This window comes from Pteropus vampyrus, unplaced genomic scaffold (assembly GCF_000151845.1).
Source record: "Pteropus vampyrus isolate Shadow unplaced genomic scaffold, Pvam_2.0 Scaffold36, whole genome shotgun sequence".
Taxonomy (NCBI): domain Eukaryota; kingdom Metazoa; phylum Chordata; class Mammalia; order Chiroptera; family Pteropodidae; genus Pteropus; species Pteropus vampyrus.
The window spans coordinates 9981279-10001800 of NW_011888817.1; the positions used below are offsets into that span (position 1 = coordinate 9981279).

Here is a 20522-nt window from a genome sequence, read left to right on the forward strand (position 1 = left end):
AAACTCATCAAAAATGTAAGTCCTACTTCCCCCAAAGAGAAGGTTTGAATCATATGATACTAACATTAGAGAATGTTAGTAGGAACCAAGTAGAATTCATTTTTGGTAATGGGTACAGGGGCAGCAGCTCCAGCATCTAATTTCTGGGGGATTGGGAGTGTAAACTAGCCTCAGCGGCAGTAGAAATGCTGTCCTTACTGGATCAGCAGAATAATTTGGGGTGTTGTTCCTGACTGTGTGGCTATGGATCTGGTTCTCAAGCCCCGTGAAGAGTCCATGAGCTACCTGACATCCTTTTCACAAATTCTTTGTCTGCTTTAATGAGCCAGAGCAAGTTTCTGTTGCATATAATTAAACACCAACTTATGCAGAAGTGAGTACAAGGAGTGGTTGCTGACAACGGACCTTCAGGAAAAGAGGAGAAAAATAAGAATTGGTTATTTGGGCCTGTTGGGACCAAGGGCAGTGAAAATCCATCTTTAAATAATGGGACTCTGACAGATCAGACATATAATGGTGAAACAGTCAATTAAATGAAAACTTCTAGCTACCTGGAATGAAGTGCCCATCGAAAGCAAGGCTCTAAGAGGCTGAGTGGCTATGCTTTAGAGCAGCATGAGAGGCACAGAGACTTCAAGTTCATATCCTAATTATTAGGCTCAAGTGTCCACCTAAAAGCTAAGGGCCTTTTATGATTGTGTTGGAAGAACCTTGAATTTCTTACAGAGTCAGGAACAAGGGGAAGAGGTAGTTACTGGAGCCCGGGGTCCAGAGTTAATCAATAGAAGCCAGAACTATGCCGGGCCTGCCCCGCAGGAGCTGGAACCATGGAAGAATTGTAGTTGTTGTTGGAGGTGCTGCCAAAGCAGAGAAGGAAGGGAAAAGATGTTCTGGCTTCTCTCTTTCTCCTGTCCTCCAACTTCACACAGAAGGCAGAAAATATAACTTGGAGGTATTGGCTCACCTGTGATATGGAGCACAGGAGGAGAAGGAGAGAAATGGATCTGAGGAACAGGCCCAGAACTGGTGCAAATAGAAAACTATCTTCTTCAAAGTCTAGAGATGTACAACCAGCATCAGATTCTAGTATACCTAGAAGGCAATTACCCAAGTCAAACCCAAGAGGAGAGGCAACTAAGGATAAAGTTTTGCTCATTTATATTGACAAAATCTAAAGAATACTTATGGAAATCAACCCTGAGTGTACTAGACCAAGGAGAGAGCAATATACTTTTAGATTGCACTGAATATATTGATATGGATGCATTTACCAGAGATCTTTATTTCAATAGACTAGTTTGAGTAGCCTGATGCGTTCGAATTGTTTGCTTGGCTGGTTGACTATAGTCTGGACTAAACAGTAGTTTACTAAAAAAAGTTAAGATGTTACAATCCTTTTTATCTGATGTCATATTTTACTTCCGTTTTCCACTAAAACTTTTATGTTCTATTTGACTTAATCTAGCACCTGAACTGTTGTTGTTGCTGTTTGTTTGATTGTTCTTTTTACTTAGTCAGGTAAACAAAATCTAAATTCTTGAGAGATCTGCGTCATTGGTAGTTCTAGCAACATAGGGTTACTGTAGTGGCAATTCTTGTCTTTTGTTTTCTGTTTATGTAATGGGTCATTTTCCTCTAGCTACTTTTAAGATTAACATCTTAATTATTTTCAACACTTTGACATTCTTTATTGTGGTTTTCTTTATGTTTATCCTCCTTAAGATTTCCTGAAATTCTTGGCTCTGTGGGTTCAAAGTTTTCATTAAATTTGGAAAAATTTAAGCTCTTATTTCTTTATTCTTCCCCTCCCTTTTTATCCCTTTGGGACTCTAACTGCAGGTATGTTAGACTGCTCGATATTATCCTACAGGTCATTTGTTCATTTTCCCACTTACCTCTTTGTACTTAAGACAGCTTCTATTTCTGGGCCTTCAAGTTCAGAATTTTTTCTGTAGTGTGTAATCTATTAATCCTATCCAGTGAACTTTTCATTTCAGATATTGAATTTTTTGGTTCTTGAACTTCAATTTAGTTTTTAACAACCATATTCCCTTTCTTCCCTCATATTCATGTTTCCCTTTAAATCTTTTACCTTAATGAGTATACAATTTATAATAGCTTGTTTAACACTTTTGTTAACTTCATCACCTCCACCTTTTCTCAGCATGTTTCTGTTGATTGATTTTTCTCTTGCTTGTAGATCTCATTTTCCTACTTATTCACACCTTGTAAATTTTTTAGTAGATGTTGAACATTGTGAATGTTATATTGTTGAGAAGCTGGGTTTTGTTTTTTTCCTTTAAAGAATGTTGACGTTAAGATAAAGGGATGAAGAAGTACAATTTAGTAGTTACAAAGCGGTCATGGGAATGTAGAGTACAGCATAGGGAATATAGTCGATATTATTGTAATGGCTGTGTGTAGTGCCAGATGAGTACTCGAGTAATTGGGGGGATCACTTCATAAATTATATAAATGTCTAATCATTGTACTGTATACCTGAAACTAATACAAAATAATTTTTAAAAAGAATGTTGACGTTTATTTGGGCAAGCAGCTATTTGTGAGTCTCTTTGATCATTTCAACACTTGGTTTTAAGCTCATGCTTTAGGCTAGGTTAACACTATTATTAAGATGTGACCTGACTGGGTTCCCTACTGTATACTCTGTATAATCTGTCTCACAAATTACAGTTGTCTTAACCTTCTGTTTTCTCAGCTCACTAAGACTGCTATGCTATATTTGGGATCCCTCTTCCTTCTTATGCTCAGTAAATGCCTTCAGATAGAAAGTCAGGGCAACCGTGGAGCTTCCCTCATTCGTTTCCCTTCTTGCAGAGATCACCATCCTACATTGTTAGTTTGCCCAGTAACTGAAAGCAGTTGTTTCATATATTTGGGGGAAACTATATTCCCTATGCTGTACTCTACATTCCCATGACCGCTTTGTAACTACTAAATTGTACTTCTTTATCTCTTTATCTTAACGTCAACATTCTTTGGTCCAGTTTTATAGGTGTTTATGATAGAAGAGCTAATCTGTTTTTCCCTAACAGGGGAACTGCAAATTATTATTTTCTAATTTTTTGAAGTTGTTGCTTGATTCACTGATTTTTAGATTTTACTATTTTTTAACGCAACATTTAAGGATGTATGTATGTCTCCCCACAAATATTACTTTAGCTTTATCCCACAAGTTTTGATACGTAGTATTTTATTTTTGTTCAATTAAAATATTTTCTGATTTTCATTATGGTTCCTTCTTTGGCCCATGGGTAATTCCAAATAATATTTATTCTGTTCCACAATTATGAGTGTTTTTTTGACATGCGTATTGCAAATAACTTTTTCTGGCGTGTGGCTCATTTATTTATTTATCTATCTATCTATCTATCTATCTATCTATCTATCTATCTATTTATTTATTTTTATCTTCTTTCTTTTTCTTTTTTCTTTTTCAATTGAAACAGGTACTGTTTAATAACTGACCAGATTACAAAAATAACCATGGTAGATACCTTAGTTCATCCTTCTAATAAGCTTGTTGATCTGGTCTTCCCTGTTGCCAGTGTCTCCACTTTCTACAAAATGGGTGGTCTTTTTCTTCATTCCACCTCATGGAGAAGACAACTTGAAGGGCAATAGGAAATTGTTTGCTTTTTTGAAGCATTTTCCAACAGTGTACATCTCATGAATCAGATCCTCCATGCAGATGATGCCATCTTTACCAAGAGAACGAGCAATCAATGTGTTATCTGTAGGGCAATTTGCTTTTTATTGATTTTGGCATAACCGCACTTGTAGATCAATTCATTGACGGACTTCAGGTTTGGGTACCCCCAGGCGATATACGGCTCCACAATCCTCAGCACGTTAATGGAAGCTTTGTTAAGCTTAACAAAGGTGCCATTAAAGATCTGGAGAAGGCGAAGAAGCTGCAGTACCTTTCGGATCTTGGGGCTCACACCATTGATGCCTCTGATCTTGATGACAAACGCCAATTTGGGTTCTGCAGGTACATAGAAGTTGCCTGCTTTTCCTGCCATCCCAGCCATCCGAATCTCGGTTCTGTACATCTGCTTATATTCTTTGTAATAGTGTTTAGCTTTTTCATAGATAAGCTTCCTCCTTGCCTTTTGGAGCATCTTTTGGGCAAACTTTTTTCTCAGGCGCTTGATCTTCAGCTCTGCGAAATTCCTTCGCTTTTTCTTAAGGGTTTCTGGCTCCAGGTGGAAGCCTGTGGTGTGCAGGGCCTAGTAATCGAGCATGCAGAGCGTGACCTAGCTGCTTGCTGTGCTCTTTGCCACTTCTTCCCTTCTGCACCCTCCATGGTTCCAGCCGGAAAAAGAGTTCTATCTTTTTAAGAACAGAATTTCTGAGCGTTGGTGAAATCTAATTTATGAAAAAAAAATTATAGCTAATTCTTTTTGTGGCCTACTTAGAAAAATTTTGCTTATTCCCAGACCGTGAAGATATTCTCCTATGTTTTCTTTTAAAATATTTATTATTTTGTTTTTCACTTTTAGGCTTATGGTACATCTTGAGTTACCTTCCTAGCCCCAGCCTGGAAAGGAAGGAATGGAGCCCTACAGTCCTCTTGGATAAATCTTGGGTTTTTTGGAATATTCTATGTAGAACATTATAAAATGTCCATGAAGGCATCATTTTGGTGTGTTATTTTGCCTATAAAAGATCTTAGAAAGATATTACCCTCTGCTGCATCACAGGGCTGTCCAACCTATAGGAGCTGAAGCTGCAAGAGCTGCAGTCCTAAGCCCAGCCCCTCCCAGTGCGGCTCGAGGAGCAGGTGGGTGGGCTTCCCAGGCTCAATGTGCTACATACATCTGTTCCAAATGGGGTTGGAGACACTGTCTGCTGCTGCTTTCCAGGGTCTGGGCAGTCTCCAGGTCTTAGCGTTAGATGGGGAAACAGGCCTCCTGTTGGATGGCAGCCTCCGGGACCATAGTCCCCAGATGCCCCTGTACATACGTATTCTGGGTGCATCCTTGACCTGCCAGTGTGCCAATGCCTGGGTGCGGCCCTGGCTTGAGTGGTCTTCCAGAACATACATGCACATAGTATATCACACCAGCTGTACCAGCCAGAAGTTGGGGGCCACCCCAAGAATCTCCTTTCCCCTTTCTATGGAGCCTCTGCCTACTCTGGAGGGTAGCCAGGGGTTGCGCCTCTGCCTCCCTGAGTGGGATTTTGAGCCAGGCAAGGGTGTGGCTGACAATGTGGCAGAGAGCATAGCAGGCAGCTGGGTCACACTCTGTGTGCAGAATTGCCAGGGCTTGCACACCCCACGCTTCCACCTGGAGCTCCGCCTGGCCACCTCCTTACTGTTGGCTGCCCCCTACTCCTGAGTGCTGCTGCGATCTTCCTAGAGCTTGTCTCCCGCTCCCAGCTCCCCTGCTACCATAGACTAGGCTGGCTACTCTGCAGTGGAGACTATTGTGTGTGGCCCAAGGAAGATGAAAGAAAGAATGACTTCTGGGCTTGGATGGGGAGCAGGCTAGGGCAGTCTGGGTTGGGCTAGAGTCAGTGCATGTGTGCTGGAGGATGGAGATAGGAAAGGCAAGCCAGCCTGGCAGGGATATAGTGGGTATAATAAGTGCACGAGACTGAACTGAGCTTCCGGTGGGAGATGGGGGTGCTGTGTGTGTAGAGAGGATCGATTGGTGGCTTTGGGAACACAGGCTTTGGAAAATGCCCAGGAGGCTAAGAAAATTTGGGGGATGGCAGGTGGCTATGATGTATGTGAAAAAATCTCAAGATATCCAGATCCTTAGTAAATTTACTAAATCCATGAAATGATTGGCTTAATTATACTTTTTGTTTTTTTGATGGAAACCCACATAAAGAAGAGGGTGAAGGGGTTGGAGTACAGAAATTGTAGCCTGGAGGAAATAAAGTAGAGAAATTCAGGGAGAAAATAGGAAAGAAAAGAGGGTTGTGAGTACTCCTAAGCTATGAAATGAGGCCCAGGCCAAGTCCAGATCATCAAAGGGCAGAGAGGCTCCTTTTGCCATCTGAATTTTAGGGGAATTGACAGTTGAGGACCAAAGAGCTGGGAAGCTGTCCAGGAGGCAGGAGACTGATTGCCTGTTCCCTCAATAAAAACATGAAGGCGTGGTCATATCTATCATCTCGTTCGAGCCTCATAGCAGCACTGGGAGGGTAAACCCACCCCCTTGGCACTCTGTGCTCCAGCCGTGCTAAACTACTTGTAGCTCCCAGAATACCATAGGCTCCTGCCTCTGGACCTTTGTATGTGCTGTTCCTTTCCACGATTTCTTTCTTTCTTTTAAGATTCAGCTCAGTTATCACTTTCTCCTTCTCCAGAAGCCATTCCTGACCTCTCAGCCTCTGGGTTCCCACAACTTCTTCCACTTCCCTTTCTCCAAGTACTGGTCACACTGTACTGACCCTCACAGGTCCTTGGCCCTCTAGAGCAGGGGTCTCCAAAGGAGGATGCACAAGATGAGCCACTAGGGAGAAAATATTAAAACTTCTATTTTATTTTTTTGTATCCCATTTTATTCTGAAGCTGCCCTGCCTGACTGCCTTTTAGCCAACTGGCTTTGTTATGTTATTGAACCTTTGTATCGTTTCCTCTTCAGGCCCTGAGCTATATCCTCCCTCAAAGGGTTTTGTAAGGATTAAAAGAGTTAATATGTATAAAGTACTGAGAGCAGGACCTAAGAATGCATTGTAATTGTTCAATAAAATTAGCTTCTCATGTAATTATATATGTAGGATATGCATATCATTTATAAGGAAATAAATACACATATGTTGAGAGTATGTGTTCAAAAATGTTTTACTAATAGAAAATAGTACTAATTTACTAATAGGAAACTTGATCGGAAAAGTTTGGAGATCAGGCCCTGGGGACAGGGACCAGGTTTGATTCATCTGCGCATCCTTAGAGCCTAGTGCTGGACCAGCACTGAGAGGGTCTTGACAGACAGCTATAAACAGAAAAAAAATCTTGGTGGATGCTGAAGCAGAGAAGTGGGGTCTAGTTCAGGCTCTCTTGTTTATTTCTATATGACACTGGCCAGGGACATTTGTCCTCTTGGGATCTTCGTTTTCCTCTTCTGTAAACTGCCAGACTTTCATTAGACAAAGGCTATGGGGGAAACCATAGAACAATTCCAGGCTGGATTTAGAGGCGAGGGGCGCCCTCTAGTGTCTCTCTCTGTGCATCTTCACTTCCATTCCTCTTCTTCACCGCAGTTGATCCTGAAATGAACGTCCTTACTTGACCCTGCAAAGTCGCCTTTCCAGGTGCAGATCTTGACGTACTGTCAAATATTTCCAGCCCTTCTAGCACCTCACAGTGCCACACTGTCTCTCGCTCTACTCACACCACCCCCACTGCATCGGTGATCTTTTCTTTAAGCAGTGTGGGGGTGAGAAGAAAAACTTTTGGAGTCCCACGCCCAGCAGTTCAAATCCCAGCCCTGGCACTTATTGGTTATATGATCTTAAGCAGGTCACTTCATCTGTCCAAGTCCCCATTTCCTCCTTGTAAATTAGGGGTCATACTATCCACTTCATAGGGCTGTTGTAAGACTTCAATAATAGAGTACTTACAGGTTGCTACTCTATTCACTAAACAAAATCGCATGAGTTACTACTATAAATAAGTTGGAACGTTTCATATATATAAAATATATAATTAAAACTAAGATATAGAATTCCCCTAATTTTAACAATAATCAACATGCTTTGAGCACTTGCCATAGGCCAGGTACTGTCAATTTCACCACAGTCTCATAACCATTATTAAAAATAATAATAGCCAATAATTATTAAACTCATTCTGCTAGCCATGTACCAAACTCTTTTTATACTTTTCCCCATTTATTTCTCACAAATCCCATAAGGTAGATGCCATTATTTGATTCCCATTTCACAAATGAGGAAACTGAGGCATAAAGAGGTTAATTTGCCCGAAATTTCACTACTAGTGAGTAGCAAGGTCTACAACCTGCATTTAAAACTAAGAAGTTTCAGACACAAGCGGCTTGACTCCAGAGTCCATGATTTATCTGCATTATCTCATTTAATCTTCACAACACCTGCAATGCAGGTTCTATTATATTATCTGCATTTTAAAGACGAAAAAACCCAAAAACAAAAGAGATGTCGCAATTCGTTTAAGGCCACAGCTAGAAAGTAGTTGGGTTGGAATTTGGATCCATGTCCGACTACGAACCCACATTGTCAACCCCATGTTAGATTGCTGATATACTCTAAAGTATTTACAATGGTACCAAGCAACTGCATTTATATTAAAATTATTCAGAATATTATTATTCTAACAATGATTAGCATTCTTCCAACTCCCACGAAGTGCCATGCTCTGCACTGACTTACATAATAATAGGTAACATTCACTGTGCATTATTAAGACCCACGCCCGGAGCTAATCGTCTTGGTTGTCTTATTCATTGAAACCCAGAGACTCCGATGCTGTTATTATCCTTGCTTTACAGGTGAAGAAAGTGAGATTAACAATTGATCCAAAGTCATGCAGTTTAACTATGAGCTGGAAATCGAACCTATAATTGTCCAGCTCTCTCCTACCTACCAGTCTGGTCACCTCTAGTCACCCTCTGTCATTGTTACTTGTTTCTGATTTGATCTCCTCCCTATGGCTCTCGCTTGTCCCCTCCAACAGAACCCACTCCTTCGGCTCGAGTGCCCACCCACTGGGCGGTGCCGTTATCTCGGAGCCTGTGGAAAGGACCAGGATCGCAACAGGCCCCGCCCTCACGCTTGGAACCTATGCCGATGTGTTCTGGTGCCGAGGACCCGGAGAAGATGACACGTCTATTGGCTGACGACATCTGAAGGGCAGCAAGCAGAGGGCCCTCATCGGCGCTCGCGCGGTTCCTTCTAGGAGTTGTAGTCTCAGACGCTCCATTCCCGGGGTGGCGCCGTTCGGACTCCGCGTCCCAGCATTCCCTGCGCGAACCCTGGAGCACTTCCGCCCCGTTGTGAAGTGGGTGTCTCGGTGGGTGAGTCCGGGTGGCGGGGCGGGGGCAGCTGAGACTCAGGTTCTGGGCTGGAGTCTTAGGAGGTGGTGGTGTCACAGGGGGCCGGGGAAAATGAGAGGAGAGAAAGAAGCTTTTATGTGTGGGTGGGGGGTGAGGAGCGGTCAGAGGATGAAGCGTCTGGAGATGGGAAGGGTCATAGAGGGGTTGGGGATGAGGAGGGAGTTAGAGGGCCCTGGGAGTGAGGAGGGTCGTAGGGTCTGTAGGTGAGGACACCGAGAAAGGTTCTGGAGGTAGGAGAGTCTTAGAAGGGTCTGGAGACTACAGAAGGAAAGATAGAAGGTTCTGGGGCCCTGGCAAGAAGTGAAGATAAGAGGGCCTGAGCTCGAACTCCAACCTTAAAAATAGTGTTCCAGCCTCTACCTGCCCACCTAGAACAAATATTTAATTTGTTACCCCCTTACACTTTCTCTGATGGTTGTGACCTCTGGAATCCAGTGGGTGGGACTGGCTATTATGTTCGGCCCTAAACCTGCACCTCTTTCCTTATGCCTGATGGAAGTGAATCGCACATTACCCAGGTGCCCTCTGATTCCTCTTGCATTCTTCCACATTCAGGCATCTTGGGATCTTTCAGTTTCCTTTGTGCCTTGAGTCTGCCTTTTCCTTGTCAAGGTTTTTGCTGAAGCTATCTTTTCACCTCCTACCCTGGACAAACTGTAGCTAGTGTGATTTCTTTGACTCACAAATCTGATTATGCCTTGTGCTTTAAAACCTTCATTGGCACCCAGCCCCCATCACCTATAGAACTAAGTACAAACACCAGATATTCAAGACCCTTCATAAACTACCTTGCAGCCTAATTTCCATGCATCCCACACTCCAGGGCTGTAAAAGTTTCCATCTCTTGGGAAGGGTGTTTGGTTTTCCATCATTGTATATGCTGTTCTCTGCATATACACTTTCCCCTCCTCCCCATTCTCTGCCAAGAGAACTATTCTTTCTTCAAGAACCAACTCAAATGTTACTTTGTTCAATTGCCTTAAGCAGGTAAAGTCACCTTCCTCGGCACCCCTGCCAGCTCCCACAGACCTTTGACTGCATTTTCCAAATTTGATCATCATTATCTGACTTTTTTGTCCCTTCCACTGGACTTTAAGCATCTCCAGGACAGGAGTCACCTCCGTTTCTCCATTGCCCAATCCAGAGTAGTAACCACTTGATGAATGTGTGAATAAAGATCATCCAGGGTGAGCCTTGATATACCAGGCTTGAAGACTGCTCTTCCAGTGGATTTCGGGTGGCATGAGCTTTAGTCTTCTGCCATCAGGTCTGTTACTGCTGGAAGCTGATTCATTGCCTTTGGGAGTTTAAGCCAGGAGTGGCAAATACATGAAATGTGTGCTGCCACTTCCCCTTCTTGTGTCTGGCAGTCATAGCTAATTGGTCACAGCACACATTCACATGGGATTCAGAGTCCTTAGCACAGTTGACTGAAGTTGGAGCTTTAAATGAAACCATTACTTTCCCTGGTTTAAGCCCTTAAGTGTGAGGTCAAACTGCTTAAGTAATAGCCTTGAACATCAGCCAAGTGAGCTTGACAGCCTTTGGGAATTCTCACTCTCTCTTTGGAGGTCACAGACCAGTCTTGGCCTTTCCCATAGGACTGGGGCAGATCTCTTCACATCCTCTTGTTTAGTGGGTGGGTTCTTCATGTCCATATCTATTCTCGCTACTCCAGAAGCCAGGATGCCTGTCAGCTTCCCTGTGTTTGTAAAGGGATCTGATTTTGACAGCAGTCAATACCTATCCCTCATTACTTAGGGGAATCTATACCCATTCTAGGTCTTCCTGGATATTGGAAGAAACCTTTGAAATCATTTAGCTGAAAGGTGGTGAAGTGACAGCACATGCTGAATGAAGCCTACCATCATGCTGTTTAATCCTAATAGTGTTTGAAACAATTTTGATTTGGTTGCCAATATTTAAAAATCCAAAGTTTTAGCTTTTCAGAAAAATGGGAAGGCCTGTGGACACTGGGCCAGTCGTCCCTCTGGTGCTCTATAGTAGCCACAGTCCCCACTCCAGTCATGGCCTCTGTAGCCATTTAAATTTGTAGCCACTGATTCTAATCTTTCTACTCCTTTGCTCCACTCCCATTGTACTATTTGGGGAACCTGGGGCAACTTCTGAGTAGGATCAGGTTGTAAGTTGTAGTCTAGATAGACAGCTGTCGAAGCCACATGACCTGTCCAAAGTCACACAGCTGGTAAGTAGCAGGAGTGGAAGTAGAACCCTGATCTTTCTACTCTGTCAATCATTGAGTTTGGATGACTGTCAGACCTAGAGGAGGCTATGTAGTGTAGTTAAAAAAACAAAACAAAACAAAAAAGAAACGGCAGAAGAAAATGCATCTGGGCTTAGATTCCAATTCTATTAACTTGCTAGCTGTGTGACCTTAAGTGAATCTTCATAGAAGCTCAGTTCCCAATGTGTAAATTGAGGATGGAGTCATACCTTACATGATAATGATATTCTAAAGTCAGCATGGAAGATAAAAATTACATTTAGCTAAAAATTGCAGTCAACTTGAAAATCCTTTGGTAAGGAGCCATTTAGAAACCAATATGCTGTCTTTCAATAAGCTAACCAGCCTAGCTGGGTTTTCTCAGTTGAACATTAGATGAAAGATTTATCCTATGATTAGGAATCCTGCTGTATGAAAGACATTCTGCTCACACTCAGTCGAAAGAGAGGCTTGAGGGAACTCAGACCAACCTGGGGACCAGCATTCAGGGGTAAGAACACCACATGCTTACACTCTGGAATAGACACATAGTGAATGGGACTGGTGCGGTATTTAAATTATATCCTTTCTCTCTCTTCCTGTTTGTATGTAGTTTAATATGTATAAGTTATAGATCAGTGTAATGCAGCTCAACACTAATGACGCTTGCTTGCCTGGAGAATTCACTGAGATTATGAATGTAGAGCACTTAGCACCAGGCCTGACATCTCATGAACACCCAATAAATGGGGACTCTTTGAGGCTGCTGATCCTAGTGAGGCCCCGATATTCCTGGTCTCAGGACTGAGGAATGCCCTTGTCTGTTTTTCCTCTGTCATCTCTGTGTGAAGTCACCCTGCTGTTGGCTGACCGTGTTGACCTCCTTCTGTGGATGTGCTGCTATTTATATCTATCTAAGAAAGTAGCAGAAACATCTTGCAGATTTGTATTTGAAAATAACCTTTGGGACTTTTAAGTCTTCCCAGAAGAAAATACCTATTATCTGAGACTCTGAGCTTTGGGTCTGGTGGAACTACAAACTGCCTGTTTTGTTGTAGTGTTCACTCTGTGCAGGAGTACAAACCTCTTTGCTCGCTTGTTGTCTGTCTCTCTCATTAGACTGTAATTTTTATGCAGGTAGAGACTGTCCTAGTTACTGTTGGCTCTCTAGCTCAGTGCAAGGTACTTGGTGGGACTCTGTAGATGACTGGTGAATTAGTTCTTGTGTGAGAGTGACACAGATGTGTTTGGGCAAGTGCACCATTAAGGTTGCAGTTACAAAGGAAATTTCGTGAAAGGTTAACTCTTTAACTCAATGTAAATTATGGACCTTCCATAGCCCATTAGGTTTTTAATGTACCAGATTTATTATTTTAATAAAAGGCAACAAAACTTCCAATGACCCTGCTATTTATTAGACACTGAGTTGAGCACTGTGGATCCAGAAGTGAGTAAGATATAGTACTGGCCCTAGTAATGCAGTCTAATGGGGGCTGTCAGATGTAAGGACAGGCAACTACAATAGTGTAGGGTAATACCTATATTAGAGTTATATGCCAGCTGCTTTGGTACCACAAGACTGGGGAGGCGATTCTTGGAGAGCAGGAATGAGGGCAGGACATGACGAGAACATGTCAAAGAACTCTTAACAAATGTTATGACATTGAGCCGATAGCTAAAGGATGAGCAGGAAGTTGCCAGGTGGTCATGAATTGTGTTCCTAGCCTCTCCCTAAGTATGTGGAGGTCTTTAGAACAAGCCTTCGGTTTTCATCACCCATGCCTTATTTTCAGAACTTCTGGTCAGATGGCCTAAAATCAAAATACCCGCGTCCCTCCATTCTCAGTTCAGCTATGTCATTCGCACTTGGAAGCAGCTAATAGCCTCCTTTGAGTAGGCATTTTTTTTTTAATGTGATCTAGATATGTTTGGAATGACAAAGAGCTCATTTTTCTAGATAACCTAGCTCGAGTGTTGTCAGAGTCTTTATTGTGTAAAAGAAGCAGCCCCAGACATTCATGCAAGTTCACGCAACAAGCATTTACTGAGAGCCTCCTGTGTTTAGTGCACTACGCTTATTGTGGGTGTGGGGGCAGGAAGAGTGCGGAAAAAAGAGAAGTAAGCTATAATCCTTGTCCTCGGTGAGGCTGTAATCTCTCTGGGGACACATGTACACGCATCCCTCTGATATAACCTAGAAAGTGGCAGGTGTCACAGAGATGGAAATAAAGAGAAAAGAATTCCTCTGGTGTGAGTAAGAAGGTCATTCTTTTTAATCTAGTGTGCACAGAAAGGGATTAATTATAATCCTTGCTTCATGACACGTCACCATCATTAGTTGACCATTATTTCATTGTTTATTGAATGCTTCCTATGTGCCGAGCACTGTGCCAGGTCCCTTAGGAAGCCTTTGATCTAGTGAGAAAATAATTATAATAAAGTACGATCAGGGTAATGATACAGAAACCGTAAGGTGGCGTGGAAGCTTGTGGCCGAGGACTGGATCTTGTCTCAGGGAACAGGGAGGGCCTCTTGGCAAAAGTAGAATTTAAGCTGAGACCTAGCTAGATGAAGAAAGGGAGGAGACTATTCCCAAAGGAGACCCCAACATGTGGGGAGGATTCAGAGGGCAGCTCGATGTAGGAACTACAGGCTGAAACATTGTGACTAGTGGGAGCATGGTAAAGAGATGAGGTGGAGACTTGGGCAAGGTTTGTACTTTATCCTGAGGGAAATGGGAAGCCATTGAAGAGTGTTTAGCAGAGAAGTGACATTGTCAGATTTGGCTGTAGTCTGTTGTGCAAAGAATGGACCAGGGGTTGGGGCGAGGGGAGCAGAAGCAGGGGCATGAGGTAGGAGGCTGATCAAGTGATAAACATGATGATTCTCTGGACGGAAGTGGTGTCACTGGAGATATAGATGCTTAGAAAGCCAAGTGGACAAAACTTGGTGATGTATTAGATGTGGGAAATCTTGGAGAAAGATGATGACCAAGTAACTTGATGGAAGGTAGGGCCTTCATTGGCTGGAGACCTCCAGAAGAGATTCGCAGGAGAAAATGATGAAATCAGTTTTTGGCCTATTGAGTTTGAGGAGCCTAAGAGACAGTCAAGTGGAAATGTCCCATAGGTGGTTGGATTTTGGCATTTGGAGGTCTGGGATCAGGTCCTGGCTGAAGTTTTGGGAATCATATAGATGGTGAAAATGCCAAACAGGTAGGATGACCAAGAGGGAGTGTAGAGTGAGGGAGATTTTGCAAGGAGAGCATCCTTAGGGGAAGACTAAAGCTTTAATGCCGAAGAAGAAAGGACTTCTGAAGGGGCTGATGTTTGGATCCCAACTTGAAGGAAGGAAGGTCAGACTTTGGGCACGTGTAGAGGGAGGAAGGCTGTGTTGGGACCAGATCATGGAGGCCTTGGTGCCAGGCTAAGGCATTTAGCATGTCCCAGAGGATTTGACACTGTGCTGTCTTCCTCCGGTGTACTGGCTGCTGGTTTTGGTGCCAGATAGTGGTCTAACTTCCAGCTTATGGGAAAGGGGCAGCTCTTAGCTCCCTCGCCCAAAGTAGAGGCAGTGGTGGGTATGTGGGAAGTGAGGAAAGTGAAGCTCCTGGGTCCTCTTGCTCACTCTGTCCTTTGTCTTTCTGCCTTCAGAGCCTTGGGAAGCATTTCCTTTCCAGGAGCCCCTTGAAGGACACAGGAAGACGCTGGATGAGGACAACCCAGCTGAAGCGAGGCATCCAGGATAGAGCATGGCTGTAGCCCTGCAATCCCAGGCCCAGACCTCTCCCCCAGCAGAGCTCGATGAACTTCTGATTGTGAAACTGGAGGAGGACACGTGGAGATCAGAATCCAGACCCCGGGAGAAGGAACATGACCCTGTCTCTGGCCGTGAGGCCTCCCGCCAGCGCTTCAGGCAGTTCCAGTACAGGGAAGCAGGTGGACCCCACGAGGCCTTCAGCCAGCTCTGGGCACTCTGTTGTCGCTGGCTGAGGCCAGAGATCCGCCTCAAAGAGCAGATCCTGGAGCTGCTGGTGCTGGAGCAGTTCCTGACTATCTTACCCCGGGAGGTCCAGGCCTGGGTGCAGGCGCGCCACCCTGAGAATGGCGAGGAGGCGGTGGCCCTGGTGGAGGATTGGCACCGAGAGGCCCGGGCTGCAGGACAGCGGGTGAGGCAAATAGTCTGTTCTTGCCTTGCAGGTCAGGCAAGGCAGCAGGGATGTGATTAGGTTAATGATTGCCAAAATAATAATTACTATTGTAATTGAGCAGTTGACATTTATTGAGCACTCACTGTGTGTCAGACACTGTTCTAAGCTTTCTAGATGTGTTGCTCATATCTAATCAACCCCGCAACCCAATAAGGTAGGTACTGTTATCATTGCTATTTTTCAAATGGGTAAACAGACTCAGAGAGGTAAGTAACTTGTCCAAATTTATATTGAAATGAAAGTATTGTGGATTTAACATTACAGTTTCGACAGTTTGCAAGAGACCCTGAAGGCCCATGATATAATTTATAATTTGCTATGACACAGATTTGGATCCTGCTTTGGAGCTGGTATTTACATAGAAGCAGCCCTTTAGCTGGCTGTAGGCTGAGCCAGCCACCTAGAACCTTCATCTTGACATAACTCTATTTGCTTCTGCTTGTTCTGTGGTTGGTAATTCTTGTGATACTAAATCACACTTTGTTGGGGGAAATTATAGCTCTGAGAACATATCCCTTGTGAACGGCAGGGGTTTTCTCTATGTTGTAAAATATGCAGATGGGAGATTAGAGGGAGAAAATTTAATTAAGGTCTGTGACTTTGCTTTTTGGATTCCTTTACAAACTGATTGAAGATACAGAAAGCATAATATTTAAAGTTACAGAACTAAGTAAGAGAAAGCATACCTAATTTTAATATAGCATTCCACCCTCCCATGCGATTTCTTTTAAAGAAACCAGCTATTTGCCTTAAGTGGCAGCGAAGAAACAAATGGAAGTCTTAGGACTTCAGAGCTGGAAGATGAAAAAATTGAGACCCAGAGATGAGAATTGACTTAAATGAAAGTCTTTATGATTCTTCATCTGTAAAATCAGAGGGTTAGACTATAATAAAAGTTCTCAGATTATACCCCTGTGAGCTGAAAATTGAAGGAAAAAAAAAAGTGATGGAATTTTATCTCGCGTTTTTTGTGTGATTTTTATTTTTAACCTGCTCCTGAGTGTTCACAAATGTCAAAACAAATTGTTAAGAAGCAAAGGAGCTTGACATATATGTTGTAGCTTGTGCTCTTAACATTGCAAGATACGTAACTTACATTCTCTGCACGTAAAAATTTTCCAAGTCTTAATAATGGAACCAAATATATTAACTATGGCCCTCAAAGAGAACCACCACCTGAAAAAAGGTCAATGCTTCCTGAGATAAATGACCTCTGAGGTATTTTCCTTAAAGACATCTTTCAGCTCTGCTGCTTTGCGATTTTTAACTTGTTTATTACGTCCTTACCCTCTTGCAGACCTCCTCTCCCCATCATGTGTGTAAACATAAAAAATAAAATAGACTTTATTTTTTAGAGCAGTTTTAAGGTCACAGCAAAACTGAGCAGAAAATGCTGAGTTCTTATATGCCCCCTGCCCCCCAACACACGCACAGCCTCCTTCCTTATCAGCATCCCCACCGGAGAGGTACCTTTGTTACAATCGATGAACCTGCACTGGCACATCATTATCTCTCGAAGTGCGTAAGTTTACATTAGGGTATTCTCTTGGTGTTGTACGGTTCTGTATAATGACTATAGTATCATGCAGAATGGTTTCATTCATTGTCCTACAAATCCTCTGCATTCTGCATATTCATTCCTCCCCTTAACTTCTGGCAACCATGGATCTTACTTCTTCACAGTTTTGCCTTTTCAGAAAGGCTTTTTTCATTTAGTAATATGCATTTAAATTTCCTCTATGTCTTTTCATGGCTCGATAGCTTATTTTTTTTTTAGTGCTGAATAACATTTCATTGTTTGGATGTACCAGAGTTGATCTGTTCACCTACAGAAAGACATCTTGGATGTTTCCAAGTATTGGCAATTATGAACAAAGCTGCTGTAAACATCCATGTGCAGACTTTTGTATGGTGTATAGGTATTTTTGATGGATTCTTTGTTCATCTCTACCCCAACCAGTAGCCTACTGATTTTTTTCTTCCTCATTGTCACTTGAGTCCACTTCTTTCTATGTCCACTATTACCATCCATGAAATCAGAATCTGTGCTTAGGCATAGCAATAGATGAAGGAGCTAGGGCTGGGAGTGAGGGTCATTGTGGAGTCTAGTCACAGTTCTGCTGTGGATTGTAAGATTATAACTATAACAAAGTGAGTTTTTTTTTTTTTTTTTTTGTCTTAACCATATAAGAATGTTGATAAGCAGAGGTTTTCTCCCTGTGAACCACACAGGACATTGGTGGATCTCCTTATCTGGAATGGCTTTTTATGCTGATGGCCCATTCCTATATAGCTTCTTAGTGGTAAACATCCTCTTTTTGAGATCAGCCAGAAGATTTTTGGAGAGAAATTTGTCAAAATCAATAAGTTGATGAAGATGGATGTTATTATTTTGAGTCAAGAAATAAGGTTCAGAGCAGTGTATATAGTTGCTACCTTTTGTGTAAAAATAGGGAAGAAATAAGAATGTGTAGTTACAGTGGCTTGTACATAAAGATGTATGTAAAATGATGCAGAACAGTAGTTTCCTGTAGGGATGGGTGAGGGAAGAAACTGGGCACATGGTGTGGGGACAGGGCTGGGATGGGGTATTTTCACTGAATATACCCGTATATATTTTTTCTATTTTTGCACCATGCAAGTCTTGAAAATACCTACTGAAGAAATCAAAATACATTTTTTAAAGTGAATTATTTCGGTAAGGCAATGAGATTGTAATACTACTGGGGTTTTAGGGTGAGGAAATAACATCTCAGCCTTTATTTCTGAATTTGAAACTGAGAGATAGAGATAAAAAATTGGCTTTGATAATGCTGAATTGGGTTATATCATCTTTTAACTGATTATTCCCTTTAATTTTGCACATATTCTTTGTATCTCTGAGTACTTCTACATTGAAATGAATTGCCACTTCTGTTTTATGGTGCTTTATCTTTGCCGACCCTTCTGTTCTAAGGGTAGATGTGCCTCTCTGAAATAGCACATACTTTTTTCTTTTTTTCATTTTAAAATTCCATCCGTAATTCCTTGTCCCTCCTTTATCTTATGTTTATTTTTTTATTTTCTTTGCCTTTCAGCAGGAATATTTAGAGCAATTACATTTAGAGTTATATTTATATCTGTTTTTCTGCTTCTCTTTGCTTTTTAATGTAAACCTGATTAACATTTGTCCTTTTTTGATAACTAAAAAATCAAACAACCTGTTTTCGATGTTTAGTGATTATTTTTTAATATCAATAATTTTACATGATTTATCTCTTTACGATTCAGAAATGTTTTGAACAGTAGCAGCCTCGTTGAGATACTTGTATAGCCTCCCTGCATTGAAGAAGACGTTAGTCATTTGGGGGTTTAAATAATGCTCTATTTACTGAAGTCAGTCTGGTGGCTTTGTTTTCATACTTTGAGCCATCTTTGGGTCTTAAAAAGAGCCTGCTAACCTCTGGGCCACAGTTGTGCTAAAAAAAAAACATTTTCTGCCTACTAAAATTGGTCTTACTGAACTGACGATTGGGAATTTTGACCATCTTGTGTGTAGGAAGTGGAGTTGCGTGCAGAGGAGACCAGGTCCTTAAAGGTAGTGCATGAATCTCCTGCGGATCATTGGCCCGAGGAACAGCCCCAGAGGCAGTGCATGAAGAACCTATGCCCCGACCTTCCCAAGCATCTAGACACCAAGGTGGTGCCCCAGACCTTGAAAGAGAGTGGTGAGTACCAAGAATCAGGGACAAGCAGGGAAGAGGAGTGAGGGGTTTGGTAAGGAAGGGTACATGGGGAGGAGAGGTGTCTAGAATTCAAGGCAGGGAATAGAATGTCTACTGGATACACTAAGGCAAGTAAACATTGTAAAAGAGGGTGAAGCTCTCGATGGTGTCAGCTTGCCCCCCCCCCCGCCCCTCTCCCCCATAGCTGAGTCATGTGGCAGGTTCAGGCTGGTAATGGGGCGCGGTGGTGATCATAGGAGCTCCGGGCTGCCATTTCACACATGGCACATCACCCAAAGCAGTGTAGGAGCTAGATGCTCTAGAAGGGAAGGAAAAGGGGAAATCTGCTCCGGCTACAAGGATAGTCTTGGTTTGACCCAAGCATGGCTTTTGGAAAGCTGGACCTGTCTACAGCCATGCCACCCTGAACGAGCCCGATCCCATCTGATTTCAGAAGCTAAGCAGGGTCGGGCCTAGTTAGTACTTGGATGGGAGACCACCTAGGAAGACCAGGTGCTGTAGGTGTAAAAAAAACAAAAACAAAAACAAAGCTGGACCTGAGAGGGCATAGTTTTCTGGGAACCAGAGCTTGGGTTTCAGAGTCTTTTTCTTCTCCTCAGCCGTCCTCACTCCCCGAGTCCCTACCCTCCCAAAGATGGGGAGCGTTGGAGATTGGGAGGTGACAGCTGCGTCCCAGGTAAGCTGCCGTTTGTTCTCCTTTTCCTGTCATTACTTCTCCTGTGCTCTTGCCCCTGTACTCTTCTCTCTCTGTGGCCTCCCCTCAGCAAAAGTGCACAAGACTCAGGGTGTCAGTCCCCTGGGCTGCTCCTTAGTCACACTGCTCCTTACAGTGCTAGCCTCACACCCGGTATCCCTGTGTCCCCATTATCTTTCCTGGTGGGGTTCCCAGGCAGTTTTCAAGGGTCAGTGACATTTGTACATCCCACAGGAAGCCCTGGGCCCTGGCAGACATGCTGAGAAGGAGTTTCGCAAGGACTCCCCAGGAGACAACTGTGAGAACGGCATGTCCCTGGGTAAGGAGACAGTACCTGCTGAGGAAGATGTTGGATTTCCAGTACACTCAGTTCCCAAAGAGCGTTTTATCACTCCCTTACGACTTGTGGCTCTGTGAAGTCTGTGGAATTTCAGGGATAGGAAGAAGACATGCTTTTTGTAGCCAACACTGATGGCAGGGATGGACTGTGGGGAGTGGAGTCTGCCTGGATAGAGGCTGGTAGGATGGAGGCTGGCAGGATGGCTTCTAAGAGCCTGCCCTCAGGGCTCGTTACCTTTATTTTCTCGGTACATTCACC

The 20522-nt window shown here is 43.0% G+C and overlaps 2 protein-coding genes and 1 pseudogene across 2 annotated transcripts in view; 2 read left to right on the plus strand and 1 right to left on the minus strand.

Moving 5' to 3' along the window:
• Nucleotides 1-3417: 3417 nt before the first annotated feature.
• LOC105290698 (60S ribosomal protein L7-like) lies at nucleotides 3418-9630 on the minus strand. The gene is given in 3 exon segments (XM_023529431.1): nucleotides 3418-3761; nucleotides 3764-4253; nucleotides 9586-9630. Coding segments are annotated over 3 exon segments (777 nt in total). The 3' UTR covers nucleotides 3418-3519.
• ZSCAN20 (zinc finger and SCAN domain containing 20) overlaps nucleotides 8922-20522 on the plus strand; it is an 18338-nt gene continuing 6737 nt past the window's right edge. Inside the window, exons 1-5 of the mRNA XM_023529340.1 lie at nucleotides 8922-9032; nucleotides 14949-15463; nucleotides 19044-19212; nucleotides 19830-19906; nucleotides 20159-20243. Of these exons, the coding sequence (XP_023385108.1) occupies nucleotides 15047-15463; nucleotides 19044-19212; nucleotides 19830-19906; nucleotides 20159-20243 (748 nt within the window). The 5' untranslated portion in view covers nucleotides 8922-9032; nucleotides 14949-15046. The remainder of the gene's footprint in view (nucleotides 9033-14948; nucleotides 15464-19043; nucleotides 19213-19829; nucleotides 19907-20158; nucleotides 20244-20522) is intronic.
• Nucleotides 19616-19734, plus strand: LOC111738317 (annotated as a pseudogene).